This window comes from Cydia fagiglandana, chromosome 16 (genome assembly GCF_963556715.1).
Source record: "Cydia fagiglandana chromosome 16, ilCydFagi1.1, whole genome shotgun sequence".
Lineage (NCBI taxonomy): Eukaryota > Metazoa > Arthropoda > Insecta > Lepidoptera > Tortricidae > Cydia > Cydia fagiglandana.
In genome coordinates, this window is record NC_085947.1 from 16,221,776 (window position 1) to 16,242,104 (window position 20,329).

General features: G+C 40.7%; 1 protein-coding gene and 1 long non-coding RNA gene across 2 annotated transcripts in view; both read right to left on the minus strand.

Annotated features, from left to right (window-relative positions):
- The window catches only part of LOC134672263 (uncharacterized), a gene marked incomplete at its 3' end in the record, with an annotated part of 30,384 nt that extends 10,237 nt beyond the window's left edge, over positions 1–20,147 (minus strand). The window contains exons 1-7 of the mRNA XM_063530161.1: positions 20,021–20,147; positions 17,686–17,789; positions 17,090–17,161; positions 4,734–4,883; positions 4,161–4,359; positions 2,533–2,703; positions 1,610–1,773 (exon numbers count right to left, since the gene is read on the minus strand). Coding sequence (XP_063386231.1) covers positions 1,610–1,773; positions 2,533–2,703; positions 4,161–4,359; positions 4,734–4,883; positions 17,090–17,161; positions 17,686–17,789; positions 20,021–20,114 — 954 coding nt within the window. The remainder of the gene's footprint in view (positions 1–1,609; positions 1,774–2,532; positions 2,704–4,160; positions 4,360–4,733; positions 4,884–17,089; positions 17,162–17,685; positions 17,790–20,020) is intronic.
- LOC134671655 (uncharacterized) lies at positions 6,078–6,963 on the minus strand. The gene is made up of 2 exons (XR_010099242.1): positions 6,739–6,963; positions 6,078–6,582 (listed from the first exon to the last, which is right to left on the minus strand). It is a non-coding gene; the product is annotated as an uncharacterized LOC134671655 (long non-coding RNA).
- Positions 20,148–20,329: the final 182 nt, after the last annotated feature.

Consider the following 20,329-nt stretch of genomic DNA (forward strand, 5'->3'; position numbering starts at 1 on the left):
GCTCCTACGCCGCGATGGGTGAGACTTGTTTCTTATATAAGGTAATCAGTCCATACCCCGGCCGGCGAGAGCAAAAATGCGCCTGCTCCTAGTGCTTAATTAAATATCGACTATTCTATCGACATATGGATGTCGATAGAATAGTCGACTTTTAATTAAGCACAATTTTTTTTTTAAACTGAGCCATTAGTATTTGTTATTTATTTCAACTTGATACCTCCACGCGTTTCTAAGAATAACCCTAAAACAATTTTCTATCAACATAAAATTATTATTATTATAAAGTTATTCACAATAAGTATCAGAATGTGTTGAAGAAGAACGTTGGCATTTTAACTTTAAACAATTTAAATAAATTGATATCTGGCAGAGAAGTGGAACTACCTAATACAGAACAAATTCATAATAACTATTTCGTTTTGCTCCGATTACTACAGTAGATTTAGAACGGTCCTTTAGTTGGATGAAATGGATTTTATCGGCAAGGCGAAGGAGTTTAAAATCAGAAAATTTAGAAAAAATGCTAATTGTATATTACGAAAATTACATAAAATACTGAATAAATACAAACACTTTGTTTTAATTTTGTTTACAACAATAATTAATACTTCTGCATATCATAACGGTGGTCCAGTACATCGTGTTGTTTTTATCGACATCGACCAAAGTGTGTGTCCTCGCACTATTAAGCTGTCAACGCATTTTTGCTCTCGCCGGCCGGGGTATGGTAATCACTAATCAGATGTCATTAACTAACCTGTCTTTTCAACATGGCATTGTAACGGTCGCGCCGCACTTGTCTCGGTGTCTTGCTGATGGAGGCGTAGCGCTCGTACGCCGCGATGGGTGAGACTTATTTCTGCTATAAGGTAATCACTAATCAGGTGGCATTAACTGACCAATCTTTTCAACATGGCGTTGTAACGGTCGCGCCGCACTTCTCTCGGTGTCTTGCTGATTGTGGCGTAGCGCTCGTACGCCGCGATGGGTGAGACTTATTTCTGCTATAAGGTAATCACTAATCAGATGTCACTAACTAACCAGTCTTTTCAACATGGCGTTGTAACGGTCGCGCCGCACTTGTCTCGGTGTCTTGCTGATGGAGGCGTAGCGCTCGTACGCCGCGATGGATGAGACTTGTTTCTTATATAAGGTAATCACTAATCAGATGTCATTAACTAACCAGTCTTTTCAACATGGCGTTGTAACGGTCGCGCCGCACTTCTCTCGGTGTCTTGCTGATGGAGGCGTAGCGCTCGTACGCCGCGATGGATGAGACTTGTTTCTTATATAAGGTAATCACTAATCAGATGTCATTAACTAACCAGTCTTTTCAACATGGCGTTGTAACGGTCGCGCCGCACTTCTCTCGGTGTCTTGCTGATGGAGGCGTAGCGCTCGTACGCCGCGATGGGTGAGACTTGTTTCTTATATAAGGTAATCACTAATCAGATGTCATTAACTAACCAGTCTTTTCAATATGGCATTGTAACAGTCGCGCCGCACTTCTCTCGTTGTCTTGCTGATGGTGGCGTAGCGCTCGTACGCCGCGATGGGTGAGACTTGTTTCTTATATAAGGTAATCACTAATCAGATGTCATTAACTAACCTGTCTTTTCAACATGGCATTGTAACGGTCGCGCCGCACTTGTCGCGGTGTCTTGCTGATGGAGGCGTAGCGCTCGTATGCCGGAATGGGCGGGATTTGCTTCTCCGGGGGCAAGTCTTCTTTAGGCTCTGGGATCACCTCGTACAGAAAGTGGCGAAGCACATCTGTAATCATTATTTTGTATAATATCAATTATCGAGTAACTGCCTCTTCTTTCCTTCTTACTCGCGTTATCCCGGCATTTTGCTACGGTTCATGGGAGCCTGGTATCCGCTTGACAACTAATCACAAGAATTGTCGTAGTTTTTACAAGCGACTGTCAATGTCATCTGACCTTCCAACCCAGAGGGGAAACTAGGCCTTATTGGGATTAGTCCGATTTCCACATGATGTTTTCCTTCACCAAAAAGCAACGGTAAATATCAAATGATATTTCGTATATACGAACTTATATAAGTTCCGAAAAACTCATTGGTACGAGCTGGGGTTTGAACCCGCGACCTCCGAATTGAAAGTCGCACGTTGTTACCGTTAGGCCACCAGCGCTAACTTTCGAGTAACTGCCACTATAGGTAAGTAAATGACGATAGCCTGAGGTTTGACGAGGTTGGCCATGCTCAAAGGTCTCTTGGTCGCGTCTACAGCTGTCTGTGTGTCTGTCTCACTCACTCACGAAGCTCCTGTGGTCGTTGTCAAAGAACTTGAACAGCACGACGAGCGCCTTCCCGCTGCAGAGCGCGTGAACGCAGGCCTCGTTGGTCACGTCCACAGCTGTCTGTGTGTCTGTCTCACTCACTCACGAAGCTCCTGTGGTCGTTGTCAAAGAACTTGAACAGCACGACGAGCGCCTTCCCGCTGCAGAGCGCGTGGACGCAGGCCTCGTTGGTCACGTCCACAGCTGTCTGTGTGTCTGTCTCACTCACTCACGAAGCTCCTGTGGTCGTTGTCAAAGAACTTGAACAGCACGACGAGCGCCTTCCCGCTGCAGAGCGCGTGGACGCAGGCCTCGTTGGGTTCCACGTCGCTCATGTACAACACCTCGGGTACCATTTCCTCTGTTATCTGGATCTCCTCCTTGGCTGATACTTGTATGTCTGCAATTGGAATGTTGTCATAATTTCTTATACAATTTCGAGATCAGAAAGTGAGTGCCGAGCTCTCCTACATAATCAGGTTTTTCGCATATGGCTAAGAAAGGAGCTAGAGATTTTATTTAGGTACCGTTTTAGATGCAACTTTGAAAGATAAACGTTTATCTCATAATTCATTTTCATTGCCTGTGAAAATCTGTGGTGTTGGTGTCAGAGCCGCGTGGAGTCTCGTTTCTTGCTAGAGCGTAACGAAGGCCGCGTAGCCAACATGCCAATCGCTTACGCTCCGTAATAGCGATCGATACGCAACTGTCACTGTCGCAATAATATGGAAGAGTGATAGAGAGACACGAAGCGTTTCGTTGTCGTAGCGATAGCGATTGTCACCTTGGCTAGGCCGGCAGGTCCCAGTTCTCATAGAGATCGTAGTAAGCAGCTTGGTGGCAGTGTGGGAAGAACAGTATAAAGTTGAGGTGGGCCACGGACTGTGACAGCCTTTCGGAGACTCGTTTCTTGCGGGCCGCTAGTGTGGCGACTCGAATGCGCTCTTCCTCCGCTTTCACCTGAGTTTACTTACTGAGCGTGTCCTAATTCTCGTAGAGGTCATAGAAGGCCTGGCGGCAGTGCGGGAAGAACAGTATAAAGTTGAGGTGCGCCACGGACTGTGACAGCCTTTCGGAGACTTGTTTCTTGCGGGCCGCTAGTGTGGTGTCTCGAATGCGCTCTTCCTCCGCTTTCACCTGAGTTTACTTACTGAGCGTGTCCCAATTCTCGTAAAGGTCATAGAAAGCATGATGGCAGTGCGGGAAGAACAGTATAAAGTTGAGATGGGCCAAGGACTGTGACAGCCTTTCAGAGACTTGTTTCTTGCAGGCCGCTAGTGTGGCGACTCGAATGGCTCTTCTTCCGCTTTCACCTGAATTTACTTACTGAGCATATCCCAATTCTCGTAGAGGTCATAGTAAGCCTGGTGGCAGTGCGGAAAGAACAGTATAAAGTTGAGGTGGGCCACGGACTGTGACAGCCTTTCGGAGACTCGTTTCTTGCGGGCCGCTAGTGTGGCGACTCGAATGGCTCTTCTTCCGCTTTCACCTGAGTTTACTTACTGAGCATATCCCAATTCTCGTAGAGGTCATAGTAAGCCTGGTGGCAGTGCGGAAAGAACAGTATAAAGTTGAGGTGGGCCACGGACTGTGACAGCCTTTCGGAGACTCGTTTCTTGCGGGCCGCTAGTGTGACGACTCGAATGCGCTCTTCCTCCGCTTTCACCTGAGTTTACTTACTGAGCATATCCCAATTCTCGTAGAGGTCATAGTAAGCCTGGTGGCAGTGCGGAAAGAACAGTATAAAGTTGAGGTGGGCCACGGACTGTGACAGCCTTTCGGAGACTCGTTTCTTGCGGGCCGCTAGTGTGACGACTCGAATGCGCTCTTCCTCCGCTTTCACCTGAGTTTACTTACTGAGCATATCCCAATTCTCGTAGAGGTCATAGTAAGCCTGGTGGCAGTGCGGAAAGAACAGTATAAAGTTGAGGTGGGCCACGGACTGTGACAGCCTTTCGGAGACTCGTTTCTTGCGGGCCGCTAGTGTGACGACTCGAATGCGCTCTTCCTCCGCTTTCACCTGAGCTTCTTGCACTTCTTCTTCTTCGATTCGCGCCTGGGATTACAAAATACACCATGTAATCGTTATCTCTGCAAATTGCAAGCTAGTGCGTGAGAAATAAATAGGTATACACGTGTTTTCTTTTTTAATATCATCTATACTTGCCGCAAAACTAAGTGGCGAGTAAGGTATTATGCCATCGCTTTCACTCTTGGTTGGTCTCAACTGATAAAGGAGATAGCATTACGATCTCAGACGCCAATTTTATTGAGACAATTAACCAGAGACTGTGACAAGGACAAACAAGCTTTCGCTGCTACTCCTACTGAAAGATACATAAGATAAGACTATGCCGTTCGGTCGTTGCCCCCCACCCCTCATGCCTGATCCAGTTATATATACATATTAGATTCATGAAAGTCACTCACTGCCTCCTCAGGCAGCTGGTCAGTAATCTCCTGCTTAGGGCGCTCCTCGCCAGTGTCAAGCTCCTTCTGTGTCAGTGCCAGCTCTTCCTCGATGAGACGACACAGCTCGATCCCGTTCGCACCGAACAGCGCGCGGGTCAGCTTGCCTTTCTAAAACGGATAAGATAAAGATAGTTTGTTATTCAAATACATAGAAATATTACAAATATTACAATGCGGTTATGAACGTCAAATATAGCTACAGCGACTCCAACCCTACACCTCTGCCTCGAGAAGATTTAAATCCCCCCTCAATTGGAGGAGGGTATCCCAATATGATAGTGATTATGTATCATGATTTATGTTATCATCTGAATACGCTTCTACTCGCTAATCTATGTAACGTAGCTACCCAGCCCAGCCCAGCCCAGCTTTGCCACTGAGCTTTTACACTATAACTTTAGGTTAATAAAGTTTGTTAGATATAAATTTGTTTAATTGTTTCTCCTCTTAGCTTTCCTACAGCAAGGTTTCCATTTAGTTTATTTTATTAAATTTTGATTTAAATTTTATTTTGTTAACATGGCTGTTTCCATTTTAGACAAGCCGGAGCTTTCCATTCATTTATTTTACCCCCTTTCAAAACAGCCGTGTTACAATGGCGCCCAACGTGGGGCCCGACCCCACGACCCTGAGATCAACCCGTGTTACAATGGCGCCCAAGAATTTTTCAGGTTTCTAAATAATTACTTGCTGCAGGAAAAGTCTAGACTTATTTTTATGCACCAGAAAATAATTTTGTTTCACTCACCTTTTGTAGAGTATTTTGTTACATTTCAAAGATTTTTTGGGTATTGCATACCATAATTGGGGCATTTGCTCACATTTATGCTGTTTTCTGTACATTTACATGTAATTATTTTCGAAAATCATAGAATTTTGTATGATACATTTAGAGGTTATGAAATTTTGCTGACTTGACAGATGTCAATAACACGTGTTGCATTTTTAGTAAATTTGGATACTATTTTGAAGTTTTGACACTAGAATTTCGTTTGGTTCCACTTTTAACATTTAAATTTCAATGAAAAAATAAGAATTTTGTATTTTGTAACATAAGATAGGAGAACACAATTTTGCCACTTGTGATCACTTGTAGTAATCTATATTTAGTCCAGAATTTCATATTTAGGAGGAAAATATGTGAATTTTAGTAGAATGTTGTTTTGTGATTTTCATAGATTTGATGGAACTGCACTTTCATAAATGTTTTATAATGAATTTTGTAATTTTTTATGTTTTAACAGTTAAGCCGGAAGGCATAATAATTTCACCACATTTCAAGTTTGTTAAGGAAAACAATAGTTATGTTAACATTATTTTATTTTATTTTCTATACACAGCACAGTTTTTGTAAACATGAAGCACCAGAAATTTCAATGCAGTAGCATATTTAGTTTAATAAAGTTGAAACGCAACACTCAATTTCACAGCTTATGGATAGGTACATTTATTTAGGGTGGTCAAGCCAATCTGGAGATCATCCTAGGTCCAAGGAGCTGTGGAAGCGATGTCGGCATTTTGTTTTTCAGAAATCTCCGCATAGCCGCAGGGGAAACAGTTTAGTATGGAAGTCTGGTCTGGCAGTAGTGTCCGGCGAGATGCTTGTGGTGTTTCATGATCATTTAACTTCTTAAAGAATGAAGATATTCTTCTTCGGCGTGCTAGCGCTTATAGTTCCAGAACAATTGACATGATTTCATTTTCAAAATTATAAATTCCTGTGATCCGGCAGTCCAGTTGTAGAAATGGCTGGATGCCTTTTGTTTTGTAGTGGTAATATCCAAATTCAGCACGGTTTTGATGTAATCTGTAACAAGTTCACTTAAATTTTGAGGTATGCAATACATTTTTTGGGTTAGTTTAGTTTATTTGACTTTGAAATGACATTTAGCGTTGATTTTGAAGGGAGAGGGAAAATCGTGTGAAATAAGATGATTCCTGATCTCAAGATTTAGTGTTTTACCTGTATTTTTGGTAGTTTTCGGTTAACTCTGTGTAGTTTTGAGTCGCTGATTTAGCGTATTTAATATTTACCGTAATTCGAGTTTTTAACGGTACTTCACACAACGTAAGACTTGTGTTTCATATTAGATGGTAGTTTTCCAAATTAAAATGGTATTTGCAACCAAAGTTTTGTTCTTTGTAGATTAGTTTAAAGTGCAAAGTAAGGTTAAGTCATGGAATTGTTTTTTTTTTTGACACAGAGTAAGGGTGCGTTCGGAAACGCGTAAACTTTAGTAGTGTTTTCTTTAATTCGTAACGAGTTCAGCGTTTATAAAAACGCTCGTTTTGGAAAATCATTTTGTAATTTGTTTAAATATTGACATTTATTTAGTTAAATACAATATTACTATAGGATTTTGGTTTATAACGTTACGAGATTTGGTTTTTTAGTACTCAAATTTAATGTGATATATTAATTTGAAGTAGTTTTTTTTAATTTAGACCTTATTTCGCCAAGAATACAGTTTGTAATCTCGGTTTGAGAATTGGCGGGAATTTCGAATAAGGCTGGCATGTTTAGGATTTTGACACAAGTTTTGGTAGGTTTTCAAGAAGGTGGTATTTTCCAAGGCCTCGCCTACACGAGAACGTTGAACCGTTGTCTCGTTTGGAGTGTTGGATATTATGGTAAAATATCCAATCACGACTTTATGCACGGTACGTGGTGAACAGCACTGACTGTATTCACTACTAATTTTGTTGCGGAGATGGAAGAACAGGATTTGTAATGCGTGAAGTATGGTAGGGGCGACAGATGAGATATGAACGGTATGGTGAAGTGCGTGATGTATAGATGGGGCGAAACAACTTGCTCACTTTTTAAGGTCAGAGCGAGTCTTTAACATAGCCAAGGGTTTGGATTTCGGTAGTAGGTTTTGAGTGCTTACCACACTCGAGCACGGTTTTGTGCAATTTTGCGTATTTGTGGCTACGCATTTTGGTCGGTATGGGGTTCATACCCAGCAGTTACCATTTTTGAGGGGCTGTTTTAAATTGGGTTCTTGCTTTTTTGGACATATCGACCGCGGTACCCCTTTTGGTTTGGTACCTTTTGTTTATCGTGTTGACGATCCAATGAGCCATTTTTGAAGGCATTGGAACGGCACTCGGTGTCTCCGCCACCTTTTTCATGCCTGCTACCGCAATGCAACTCAGCCAAATGGTTGAAATTTTTTCGATTTAGTACGGTTTTAGAGTTTAGGGGAGTTATCCTTGGACGCACGACCCCTCGTCTTGTACCAGTCGTCGTGCCGCCAAGGACGACAAACCACTCACCTGCTATATACCTCGTTTTGTTTAGGTATATATATTTTTTGTTTTGGTTTTTGATTCCGGAGAGTTGGGGGGACAGGTGTGCCTCACCAACTCAAAGGGCCGTTTTGGATTTTTTGGGTTTAATTTGATGATTGTTGTCTACCTGAAGGGTTGGGACAGGCCTTAGTGTCCTCAACCGGTAGGGTTACAAAAAAAGGTTTTCGTTGAAGGCTTATAGTTAGGGGACTATTATGGGTCTCATTTTCGCCCGGTCTAGCTGAGTTTTATTTTAGGAATGCTGAACATCGGTCCTGGCGGTTGTTTTTTGGCTTTCTCAGCACAACAAGCTTTTGTCGCGTTGTACTGAGAAGGCCAACGGTTTGTTTACGGGTTGGAACATGGACATATATATTACTTCGTAAGGACGCGGCTAACGAGCACTAAAAAGGGGGCCGCTACATGGGTGTGATATTTGCATTTATCACACCCCGGCGCTCAGTCGTGTGGCGAATTGCGCAGTAGAAAGTTGTCACGCAGCATAACACAAAAATGCCTTATTGCGTTGTAAAAGGGTGCAAAAACCATTATAGGAAGTATAAGAAAAAAAATGGGATCTCATATCATCGGTAAGTAATTTCCAATTAGGTTTATTTATTGCTTAAAACCAATTTTAAACGATAATTTTATTTCATTCTCACGAGCAACTAATGTTCGCTCGTACGTCATAGCGCTAATGCATTAACCTTGTAAGGACGTCATTTCTCTTTGGAAGTTATTATGAAGTAGAAATGCATACTGCGTGATTTGTATAGGTAAATTTACTTAAATATGATTAGTTGATTACCTACCGGATATAATTACCGAAATTAAAGTACCTATTGTCTGTCTTACAGAGTTTGTTCCCGTTTCTTTTACATAATTATTAAAAACATTCGAAATAACAAGATCAAGTATTTGTTATTGTTTTATTCGTTGACTTAGGTACCTAGTATATTAATTCTTGTCAGGTTAAAGTTTTTAATTAACTGTAGGTAAAACTCAAAAAAAATTAACAGGTGAGGCTAGAAACAAAGCGCGCATTTTCAAACACCGATTAATTCACATCGCTGTATTTAATACTTTCCATTACCTACTTATATTTTTGCATCATATTTGTGGACAGGTGGCACGCTCTCGTTTCGGAGGCCAAGATTCTCTTTGGATCACTGAGCCAAAATAGTTAGTTTGTATTGCTGTTTCCTTCTTTTTTACTCTACCTGTTTTGCAAGCAAGAAACTAACAGAAATAGTTGTTCGCCGCATTTTACTCGCGAAAGCTCGGGAGGTACTTATCGAACTGTACTGCTGTAGCTAGTAGCTCGGCCAACTTGTCGACCTTGACAGAGCCGGCTTACACAGGGCGGCACACCGCACTGCGCGAATGTTTAAAATATTGCATTGCCACCTGAGACGATAATGACATCACGAAATAACGTAGAAGAACGGAAACTTATAAGGATAAGTTCGCCCATTTTAATACAATAAATATGTTAACTAAAGCATTTATTACGAGAATCATAAGTAATACATAGGCAAAGGGTTAGGTTAAGACATATGTAGGTAGGGTAGAAAAGGGGTTTCAGTCGATGTGTGGAAGGGCGGCACCGTCGTCGAACCCAAGCCACCAGGCGGGGGACTTAAACCGGTGGCGTCTGCCTCGGATGCACATGGTGGTGGCACGTATAACGGCGTTACTGATCCTGCATCTCAGCCAGCCCAGTACAGTACTTAGAGATCGGTTCCAACGTTGAGATATGGTTTCTGCCATATGTTTTATAACGGAGGACATTTGGGGTGCATAGACGCTGTCAACAGATGTTACAAGTGGTGTGAAAGTTGCATGTCGCATTTCACAGGCCGTGGAATATTTTCTCTGTTTTTCGTCTTCAGCTGATTTTAGTACAGATGTCACGGGTCTTGAGAGGTAAGAAGGAGCGTCAGTGTCGACGACACGGATATCAAACAACGCCAACAAATACAACAAATAATTTTGATTAACCATAAACTTAATCGACGCTCTTCTGATATAAACCGCGAATAAACTTAACAAGCCTTGTACGCCCGTACAAAGTTATCGCGAGAGTCGAGCTCACGTAGTTGTACGCAGTGTGTAACAGATGGCGCTTTTTTGCTGACATGAAGATCGCAACGGGCAATTCATATGCATGCGCTCATCCATAGTTTATATCTATGGGTTGGAAGGATAGACTGAGGTTTTTTTTCTATGTGCAGCGCAATTGGCCGCATAGTTTTTTTTCACCTTCCGTGGTACTGACGTGGGTTCGAGATGTTTAGATTGGTTTTGTTGTTCGGTCAGAACAGCAGTTATTTTAAATTGTTTAACGTTAGTATGATTTTACTTTTAGATTTTCTGGGGGTTCGTTTGAGCATTTTTGGTATGTTTTGAATCTCGAAGTTGCGTTAGACTTTTGTTTAGTTTCTAGGTTTTCTAGGTCAGATTTTTGGAGTAGGTTAGTTTTCTTGCCTTCACTTTGTTTTAAATTTTGTTTTAGGATGAAAGTCGCTGAGGACAGCGAGCGGTTCACCTACGTTGAACCTTAAAATCGGGGAGGGGGGTATTGTAACGTAGACATTTTCTTGGATTTTAAATTAATATTTTTGGGTTGAATTCTTTTTCTTCTTTCAACGTTTTTAACAATATCTCAAACTAACTCGATTGATTGCACTTCTTTGCATAATCTGTTGCATTCAGATGCACCCAGTGTTGCCAGATGGTCACAAAAGTCACATTTTTCGTGAATTTTGGCCTTCTCGTGTGACATGTGCGTGACTTTCGATCATGAGGCAATTTTTGTGACTTTTTAAGCTAGTCGAAGTTTGGACAAGTTTAATTCTGCAATTCGTATTATTTAGGAACGCAGTGAACGCACCCAAGTTGACACTTGCACTTGCACTTTTACATCCACCATCACGTTTATTATAATACTCGTGGCAAAATGAGACTTGTTACTTTGACATGACGGTGTTATTTAGTTTGATAGTATACCAAGTAGTTATCTATACGCCTCTCGCGGCCTCTGATTCGATCGGGCAGTTTAATCAGATTGGCGAAAATTTGACGAATCTGAATACGCCTTAAATCGGAGATTGACGCCAATTTTATTTCTGATCAAATCAGTCGATTTGTTCATCCCGTCTGGATACCGCTTAAAGGCTCTCGTGATTGTTCAAAAACTGATAAGAAAGTTGCATTTTATCCACATGTGAGGCAAAGTAATCAAGTGCAAATTTTGCTGGTAGAATTGATTATTTTCAGGAACAAAAATATCAATTGATTTATGGTGATATTAATATTAGTACCCCTAAATTGAAAAAATGCCCCAAAAAGAAAATACTGGCGTCACAAATTGGTATTCTTGCGCCCGTACTCCGTTTTATCGGTAATATCGGTCATAATCGGCGATTTAATTCGGCGAGCCAAATTGGCGTTTGCGTCCGCACGTCCTGATTCGATCGGGCAATTTAATCAGATTGGCGAAAAATTGACTAGTCTGGATACGCCTTAAAATTCATGAAATCGATCACAAATAGCATTAAGTATGAAAATGTGTGTTTCAAAAAGAAAAATCATATAAAGTTAGTACATTTTTTGTGAAATATATTATTTTCTGAATCTGAAAATCGATTTAAAGTTGGTCAAGCAGATCTTGTCAGTAGAAAAAGGCGTCAAATTTGAAAACGGATATCGTCTCATAGAAAATTTGAATTTCGCGGCTTTTTGTACTGACAAGATTTGCTTGACCAGCTATACCTACCCATACAATACAATAATATAAAAATGTGACTTAAGCAGCAAAAACGTAACTTTTAGGGAAACGAAACGTAACTTAGGACTCCAGAGCCCTGGCAACACTGGATGCACCGTTTGATGCTTATCTGTTGTCGGGGTTGTCATATGAGTAAAAATAATTAAAACTTGAGATGTTTATGTTGTCACTCCAGGAAAACTTTGTATGATTTAGGTATGACTTTTTTAGATAAAAAATAATATTGATGTAAAACAAAACATAGAAATTACAGACTGACAAAGTGGCTCTGGAATGAAACATTATTAGATTTAATGATAAAATATATTTCTTAGGCTCAAGAAAGAGTTCTTTAGATAAATCAGTTCAGAATTTTCGAAGGATTTGTGTCTTCAGGGATTGGCACCCTACTTTTGTTTTAGGCCTTTTGTTCTCAAGATATGAGGAGGTCATTCTAGCAGAAGTTCTAAGGTCCTGTTTTCTAAGGGGACCTTGCATTTTGGAGACAAAGCAAACCGCTTGGAACAGGTGTTTCTGGGGGTGATCTGAGCCGATTAAGCCCGGTTGCCAAGAGGTTCCACCCAGCAGGTGGGCAGGGGAGGGGGGGCAAATGTGGCTCCGGCGCGCCTCACTCTAAGCTATATATCTGCATACATCTAGCAACTATATCAAGTTTGGTGTCTTTTTCGTGTAATTCGAGGATGAAGAATTCATTTCTGTGACTAAATTTTCACTCTTCCATACAAAAAAATCGAGAAATCAAAAATTCCAAAAAAATCTTTTCACTTCTTTTTTCGAAAATCTTCTACAAAATTAAAACTATGAGGATTTGCTCTAGAAAAAAAAATACCTGTGAATAGCCCAGTTATCCTACTATATAGAATAGTAAACTTGTTAAACATTTTTTTTTCATAACTCTGATAAAAAAAATGTTTTGTGTCGCGCGGCGTACCTGCATTGTAAGAGCGGTATGCAGCGTTTAGGATTTTTAAGTATGTTTCGATGGTTTCTGATAAGTTGTTATTCTTCTGGTTGTAGAAAATTACTTCTGGACGTGATATATATACAAATATAAATTAAACGTATAAATATAGATGTTGGGAAAACTTTCGCCAATAGAGTTATTAGAAATGTGATAAAATTAACAAAGCAGATGTTTGATTAAAATGCGGGTTAAAATACGAGTAAGATATATATTGTTCGCAATTGCCACTACATGCCCATGGGTCCGTGCATTTTAGTTTTTTCTTAACGCAGTTGCACCTTCCTGCCCATTTTGTTTTGCAGCGGCAACGAATAAGCTCTAAACAAGCAGCAGCCGCCGCAGGTAGGCTTGTACATATGGGCTCCCAATAACCATTTTGTTTGGACCAGCTCCAGTCAGCAGGACATGGAAGCTGTTGCTGAGGGGCTATAATCTGTCCCCAAACATAGCCTCCTTGGTAAGCTGCACGGAGAAATATGTTTACGTGGGTAGGGCATCTTCCATTGGATGCAGATTCTCTAACTGAAGATTTTTTTTTGTAAAAAGTACTTTTCGGCACTCTTTTGCACTCGTACTTGTACCTAATGTACTCGTAAAATCAGTAACAAAATACTATGCATTTTGTTAAAATAACGTCTAGGGGCCAATTCACACCTCGTAATTCAAATCTGTCCATACTTACTATTGTAAGACTCTTACTTGCCATACAAGACAATAACAATTTTTATCAATATTGGCAATGCCTGCTCAATATTGCCTTGTTTGCCGTATTTAAACCCCTCCGTTACGGCAGGATATGCGCTCCAAGCTTGAAATACGCTTTTTTCCCTGTCCATACAAAAAAGAAACAGTGTCGCAACCTGAAAAGGTGTGGAAGAATGACAAGACTTCTGACCTTTCTGGTCCTGTAAAATAAATTATATATCTATGCGTTACAAATAAAATCATATATTTAAAGAAAGTTTGCAGCACTTGACCAATTGCCCTGGTGAGCTGTCTCGTATACTGCGGTGACATATTTATTTTATTTACAATTAATGGAGGATTGGAACAGGAAAGAATCACCTGTTCCTCTCGTGCCATGTTATTGCATTTTCTTAAGCTAACGTTTGTAGTTCTTCCATTAATTGTAAATAAAATAAATAAATATGTCACCGCAATAAGAGACAGGTCAACTGGGCTAATGGTCACGTGCTGCAAACTTTCTTTAAATATATGATTTTATTTGTAACTCATAGATATATGATTTATTTTACAGGACCAGAAAGGATAGTAGTCTTGCCATTCTTCCACGCCTTTTCAGGTTACAACACAGTTTCTTTTGTGTGTGGAAAGGGAAAAAAAGCGTATTTCAAGCTTAAAGCGCATATCCTGCTGTAACGGAGGGCCTTCTTCTTCGTTACACTCTTGATAGAGTGGTCGTGGCCATTATGAAAACTTTTGAGCGACTCATTTAACGACACGTCGCCATTCCTCCCGTAGAGCTGCTTTCCGTAAGCATTCGCTTACTGTGACCGACACACTGATTTGGTTTGGTCAGTACATCTCATTAGAGATCTTCCCCTAGCCCTGTCACCTCCTACTCTTTCTTGCACAACTAGACGTTCTGTAGAGGTTCCGTCTCGACGAGACACGTGTCGAAAGAAGTTGAGTACCGAGTTTTGCCCGTAGAAAGCAACCGCTCTTTAATGCCAAGCTCCTCAATAATTGATGCTCAGTCCATGATATGCCCAGCATTCGTCTCCAGCACCACATCTCTAGTGCATTCACTTTCTGTTTTTCGGATGCCCTTAGTGTCCATGTGAGACATACAGCATACAGAAAAGTGGGAAATATGAGGGATCTGACAATCCTGGTTTTAGTGGTCCTTGTAATGTTCCGGAGGGATTTAAATACGGTAAACAAAACAACATTGAGCAGCCAATTTTGGAAAAAAATGTTATTGTCTTGTATGACAAGTAAGAGTCTTACAATATTAAATCTGAACAGATTTGAATTACGAGATGTGAATTGGTCCTTAGACATTATTTTGATACTATGCATTGTGTTACAGTGTTCGGATCAGGTACAAGTACAAGTGTAAAAGAGTGCCGAAAAGTACTTTTTACAAAAAATAATCTTCAGTTAGAGAATCTGCCTCCAATGGAAGATGCGCTACCTACGTAAACATATTCTCCGTGCAGTTTACCAAGGAGGCTATGTTTGGGGACAGATTATAGCCCCTCAGCAACAGCTTCCATGTCCTGCTGACTGGAGCTGGTCCAAACAAAATGGTTATTGGGAGCCCATATGTACAAGCCTACCTGCGGCGGCTGCTGATTGTTTAGAGCTTATTCGTTGCCGCTGCAAAACAAAATGCGCAGGGAGGTGCAACTGCGTTAAGAAAAAACTAAAATGCACGGACCCATGGGCATGTAGCGGCAATTGCGAACAATATATATCTTACTCGTATTTTAACCCGCATTTTAATCAAACATCTGCTTTGTTAATTTTATCACATTTATAATAACTCTATTGGCGAAAGTTTTCCCAGCATCTATATTTATACGTTTAATTTATATTTGTATATATATCACGTCCAGAAGTAATTTTCTACAACCAGAAGAATAACAACTTATCAGAAACCATCGAAACATACTTAAAAATCCTAAACGCTGCATACCGCTCTTACAATGCAGGTACGCCGCGCGACACAAAACATTTTTTTTATCAGAGTTATGAAAAAAAATGTTTAACAAGTTTACTATTCTATATAGTAGGATAACTGGGCTATTCACAGGTATTTTTTTTCTAGAGCAAATCCTCATAGTTTTAATTTTGTAGAGGATTTTCGAAAAAAAAAGTAAAAAGATTTTTTTGGAATTTTTAATTTCTCGATTTTTTTGTATGGAAGAGTGAAAATTTAGTCACAGAAATGAATTCTTCATCCTCGAATTACACGAAAAAGACACCAAACTTGATATACTTGCTAGATGTATGCAGATATATAGCTTAGAGTGAGGCGCGCCGGAGCCACTTTTGCCCCCCCTCCCCTGCCCACCTGCTGGGTGGAACCTCTTGGCAACCGGGCTTAATCGGCTCAGATCATCCCCAGGAACACCTGTTCCAAGCGGTTTGCTTTGTCTCCAAAATGCAAGGTGGTGGACCTTAGAACCCCAGCTATTCTGAGGTGACATGCACTTTTGATGTGTGGACCCCTCCGGGGACGCACGCTCGCATGAGCCCTATTTTGTGGTAAGACCACACATTCCACATGGTGGTCAAAATGGTGGAAGCAGTTCGAGTCCTTCGGTGTGTTCCACTGAGTAAGTATAAATGGAATTTAGTTGTGATCAATTCCACAATGGCGCGAAACATTGTGGGTTTTTTCTTAACCAGGTTTTGGTTCTTTACAGAGTTGAATCCTGCTCGAGGGTTGGGAGTGCTCCGCGAGAAGTCCTAACAACTTCCAGTGCGGTGAGCAAAATTTCCAATTGTTTCATATTTTCTTTAGCGGCCATTAAGGCGTCGGCTAATGTATCCATTTCTCGCTTTGCAGGAGCCGGGATGTTTCTAGAAGCTTCCGATGTTTCTAGAAGCTTTTGATGTTTCTAGAAGTTTCAAGATGTTTCGAATTTGAAGTTTTAAAATGATGCTGTGGGATCTGTCCCACGTCATCTGCACTGGCCGGCTCCAACCAGGTTAGCAGTCAGCTTCCCGGGGATAGGCGAGGTCACTCCCCGCTGCTCCAGGTCCGGTAGCAGTTTTTGAGGTCGGTCCGATGCATCTTTAATTTTTAAATTGCGTCTGCGCTCGGCTACAAATTTAAAATGTGATTTAGAGCAATAGTTATTTTAATTTAAAGTTTTGAAAGTTCTGGTGCATAAAACTTAGGTATTTCGAAATTTAGTCTTTTAGTATTTAATTAATTGGTGTAAACCTTCATAACTTGAACCTGTGAAGCGACCCAGCTTTGCCACTGAGCTTTTACACTATAACTTTAGGTTAATAAAGTTTGTTAGATATAAATTTGTTTAATTGTTTCTCCTCTTAGCTTTCCTACAGCAAGGTTTCCATTTAGTTTATTTTATTAAATTTTGATTTAAATTTTATTTTGTTAACATGGCTGTTTCCATTTTAGACAAGCCGGAGCTTTCCATTCATTTATTTTACCCCCTTTCAAAACAGCCGTGTTACATCTACATTAGATTCAGCTGAATTTGATAATCCTTGTCGTTCAATGCATTTATGAAAACTGACAAGAAAAGTAAATATTCTCTTACTCACCGATATGAAGAGAAATAATGGTTCACTTTTGTATTTGAATCGAGAAAGTGCGGTGATATTGTCGGACATGGCCTGAAAAAGAAAATTACTATTTTTCATAATATTCGGGCTACTAAGAGACCTAATTGTCGATGGCGCTTACGCCGCACAGCGTCGCGCGGCATTGTATTTATAGTTCGTTTTTTTTAGCATTAGAAAGAACTTCGCAGAAGTAAGCTTGTGGTTCCAAATAAGGCACTTTTAGCGGTAATAATTTGAAGTAAATTATATGTATTGACCGTGCTACATTAGATAATTCAATAATTATTAACAATTAAAGAGCCTGATAAAAACTGTACAATTACTTCTATATCGGTGCATCTTTATTAAAATGGCGTAAGTTCCATCGACAATAAGGTCCCTTTTCATAGATAACATCACAAATGTAGTTGACCCAGCGAAAGCGAAGGTCTCCGTTTCAATTTGAGGGAAAAAATGCTTTGTACGTGTTCCGGGACATTCTACTCTCATTTATCTGCAATTGTACTTATTTCATTCGGAATTAATTACACCTTACCGTTTTACATGACTAGATGATCTATAAGTCCGTAATATACCTTGACCATAGCGATCCGGTCTTGCCCTATCTCCATCTTGCCCCTGCGCACGGCGAACGCGGTGGCGAGACAGGGGCCGCAGAAATCCGAGTACACTTCCATACCTAAAATATTACGCGGGTTCACTTGCCGTCATCGTCTCAATCTCAAGTCCTAATAGTCACAGAACTCACAGACAATGTGACTCTGGTGTGTGTGATTTCGCTGCGGTTTTTTTTTTACGTAAAAGAGAGTTTTCCTTATTACGGTAGTCCTTAGCTATGTTTATCCCACTCAGCGCTAATCACGATACGTTGTCATTTTACTTCTACGAAGCATTTTCGCTACATACCGGGAAATCCATGTTATCGGCTACGACCGTAGCTCAGCGATTCCCATAAAACAAACGTTTTTTTTTGCGTAATGGTACGGAAAACTTCGTGCGCGATTCCGACTCGCACTTGTCCGGTTTTTTGAACATGACGCGAGTAGGGCAGTGTGTGGCCGGAGCAGGCAACTTCGCGGCGGCGCGGGGAGGAAGTATAAAATTACCTAATACCGGCTACTCATAGTAACTACCGTCTTTACCATAAGGGCACACGGGGCCCGTGCCCAGGGCCCCAATCCTCAGGGGGCCCCGAAGGACAGACAGTAACAGTAAATTACAAGCTTTTATTTAATTTCACTTGACCGTTGTCTGTAATCAAATCTTGCAAGTTTAATTTGATCTACTTCCCGGTTTCCGAAGAGCTGAAATTTTGTATGCATGTCCCTATAAGTCAGATGACAATGCAATATTATGGTACCATCGAGCTGGTCTGATGATGGAGACAGGAGGTGGCCATAGGAACTCTGTGATGAAACAACGCAACCTACCTATAATTGTGTTAGGGGTTTTTAGAATTGTCTCGGTGAGTATTAGTTGTCTGTCGTAAGAAAAGTACAGTCAGCAATAAAAGTAGGGAATGCAAATCGGTTATTTTTTGTATGGAAATAATCGGTTATTAACCGAAACCGCGGTTATTTCCATACAAAAAATAACCGATTTGCATTCCCTAAATAAAAGCTTGTAAGTACCAATAATTTTTAAGAAAAAAAAACCGACTTCTATGGGGCCCGGTGAAAGATTATGGTAGATGGTGCACTATGTAGAAAAGGAGGTAAAACCAGTACCTACTTTCTAGTAGCATTTCGTTTCCGTAAGGGTCGTAGTTATCTAGCCTAACCTTTAACCCACTTCTCTGATAGCAGTTCGGTTCTGTGAGGATCGCAGTTCTAACCAAACCTAACCCACTTTTGTTCGGTTCTGTGAGGATCGCAGTTCAAACCTAACCTAACCCACTTAACGGCGCATGCGGTGCGGTGTACGGGAGTTTGAGCGGGAGGGGTTTGGCATCATCATACCCACATTTTATGGTAGGTAATCATAGTGGTTTAGTTAGTTTAGGTATCATAGTGGTTTTCCGGGTCAAGGTCCGGGTCTCTGAGTCAGAGTCCGGGTCCGAGACCCGGTCCAAGTCCGGGTCCGGGTCCGAGTCCGGGTCCGAGTCCGGGTCCGAGTCCGAATCCCAGTCCAAGTCAAAATCGAAATTCGAAATCACCAAACATGTACTATGCGTCGTTGAAGAGTTCTGTTCTGATCATTATCAGCAGTTCCACTTCATCAAATGCGACAGTTTTTAATGTCAATGCTTGATTTTATGATGAAAATACAAAAAATTCTATACGTATGCCTTTAAGATTTGAGGAGTTCCCTCGATTCCTTATGGATCCCATCATCAGAACTCGAGCTTGACAGAAATGTGGCTTAAAAACTAAACTTGCTTAACAAACATAACGAAGAGGACAAATCGCCAAAGGTGAACTATGCGTCGTTGAAGAGTTCCGTTCTGATCATCATCAGCAGTTCCACTTCATCAAATGTCACGTTTTTGAATGTATATGCTTGATTTGTTGATAAAAACACAAAAATCACCATATGTATGCCTTTAAGATTTGAGGAGTTCCGTCGATTCCTCATGGATCCCATCATCAGAACTGGATTTTGACAAAAACGGGACCAATCTGTATGCATATACATACAATCAAAAAAATAATTTTCAAAATCGGTCCAGTAATGACGGAGATATGGAGTAACAAACATAAAAAATAAAAAAAAAATAAAAAAAAAAAAACATACAACCGAATTGATAACCTCCTCCTTTGGGATTTGGAAGTCGGTTAAAAATGTAATTTTTGGCAAAAACTTATTTCATTACTCATAAAGATCGTAATAGAAAAATATTTTTCCAAATGGGCCCCAAATTCTTATGTGCCCAAGGGCCCCGCGTAGTGTAAGACGGCCCTGGCTACTCACATATCAACCTCAGCATATTTGCATTGAGATAATTCTCAAACTCCTCATCCGTTTCAACGGAGTCCTGGATAGCAACCTGCCCTTTGCGAGCCATGGTTTATTTACCCGTTATACAATTATTCACTGTTACAGAAATATAAACATCCTTACGGGTAAATAACAGATGACTTTTGTCCTATCATTTGTCAGTGTCAAATATTCATTTTTATATGCTTCTGCAGTAGAGTTCTGTAGTCTGTTCGGAAAGAGAAGAGTCTTGGAATGTAAAGGTGGCAGAAAGGTGGAGGTTCGCGCCGCGACAGAGACAAG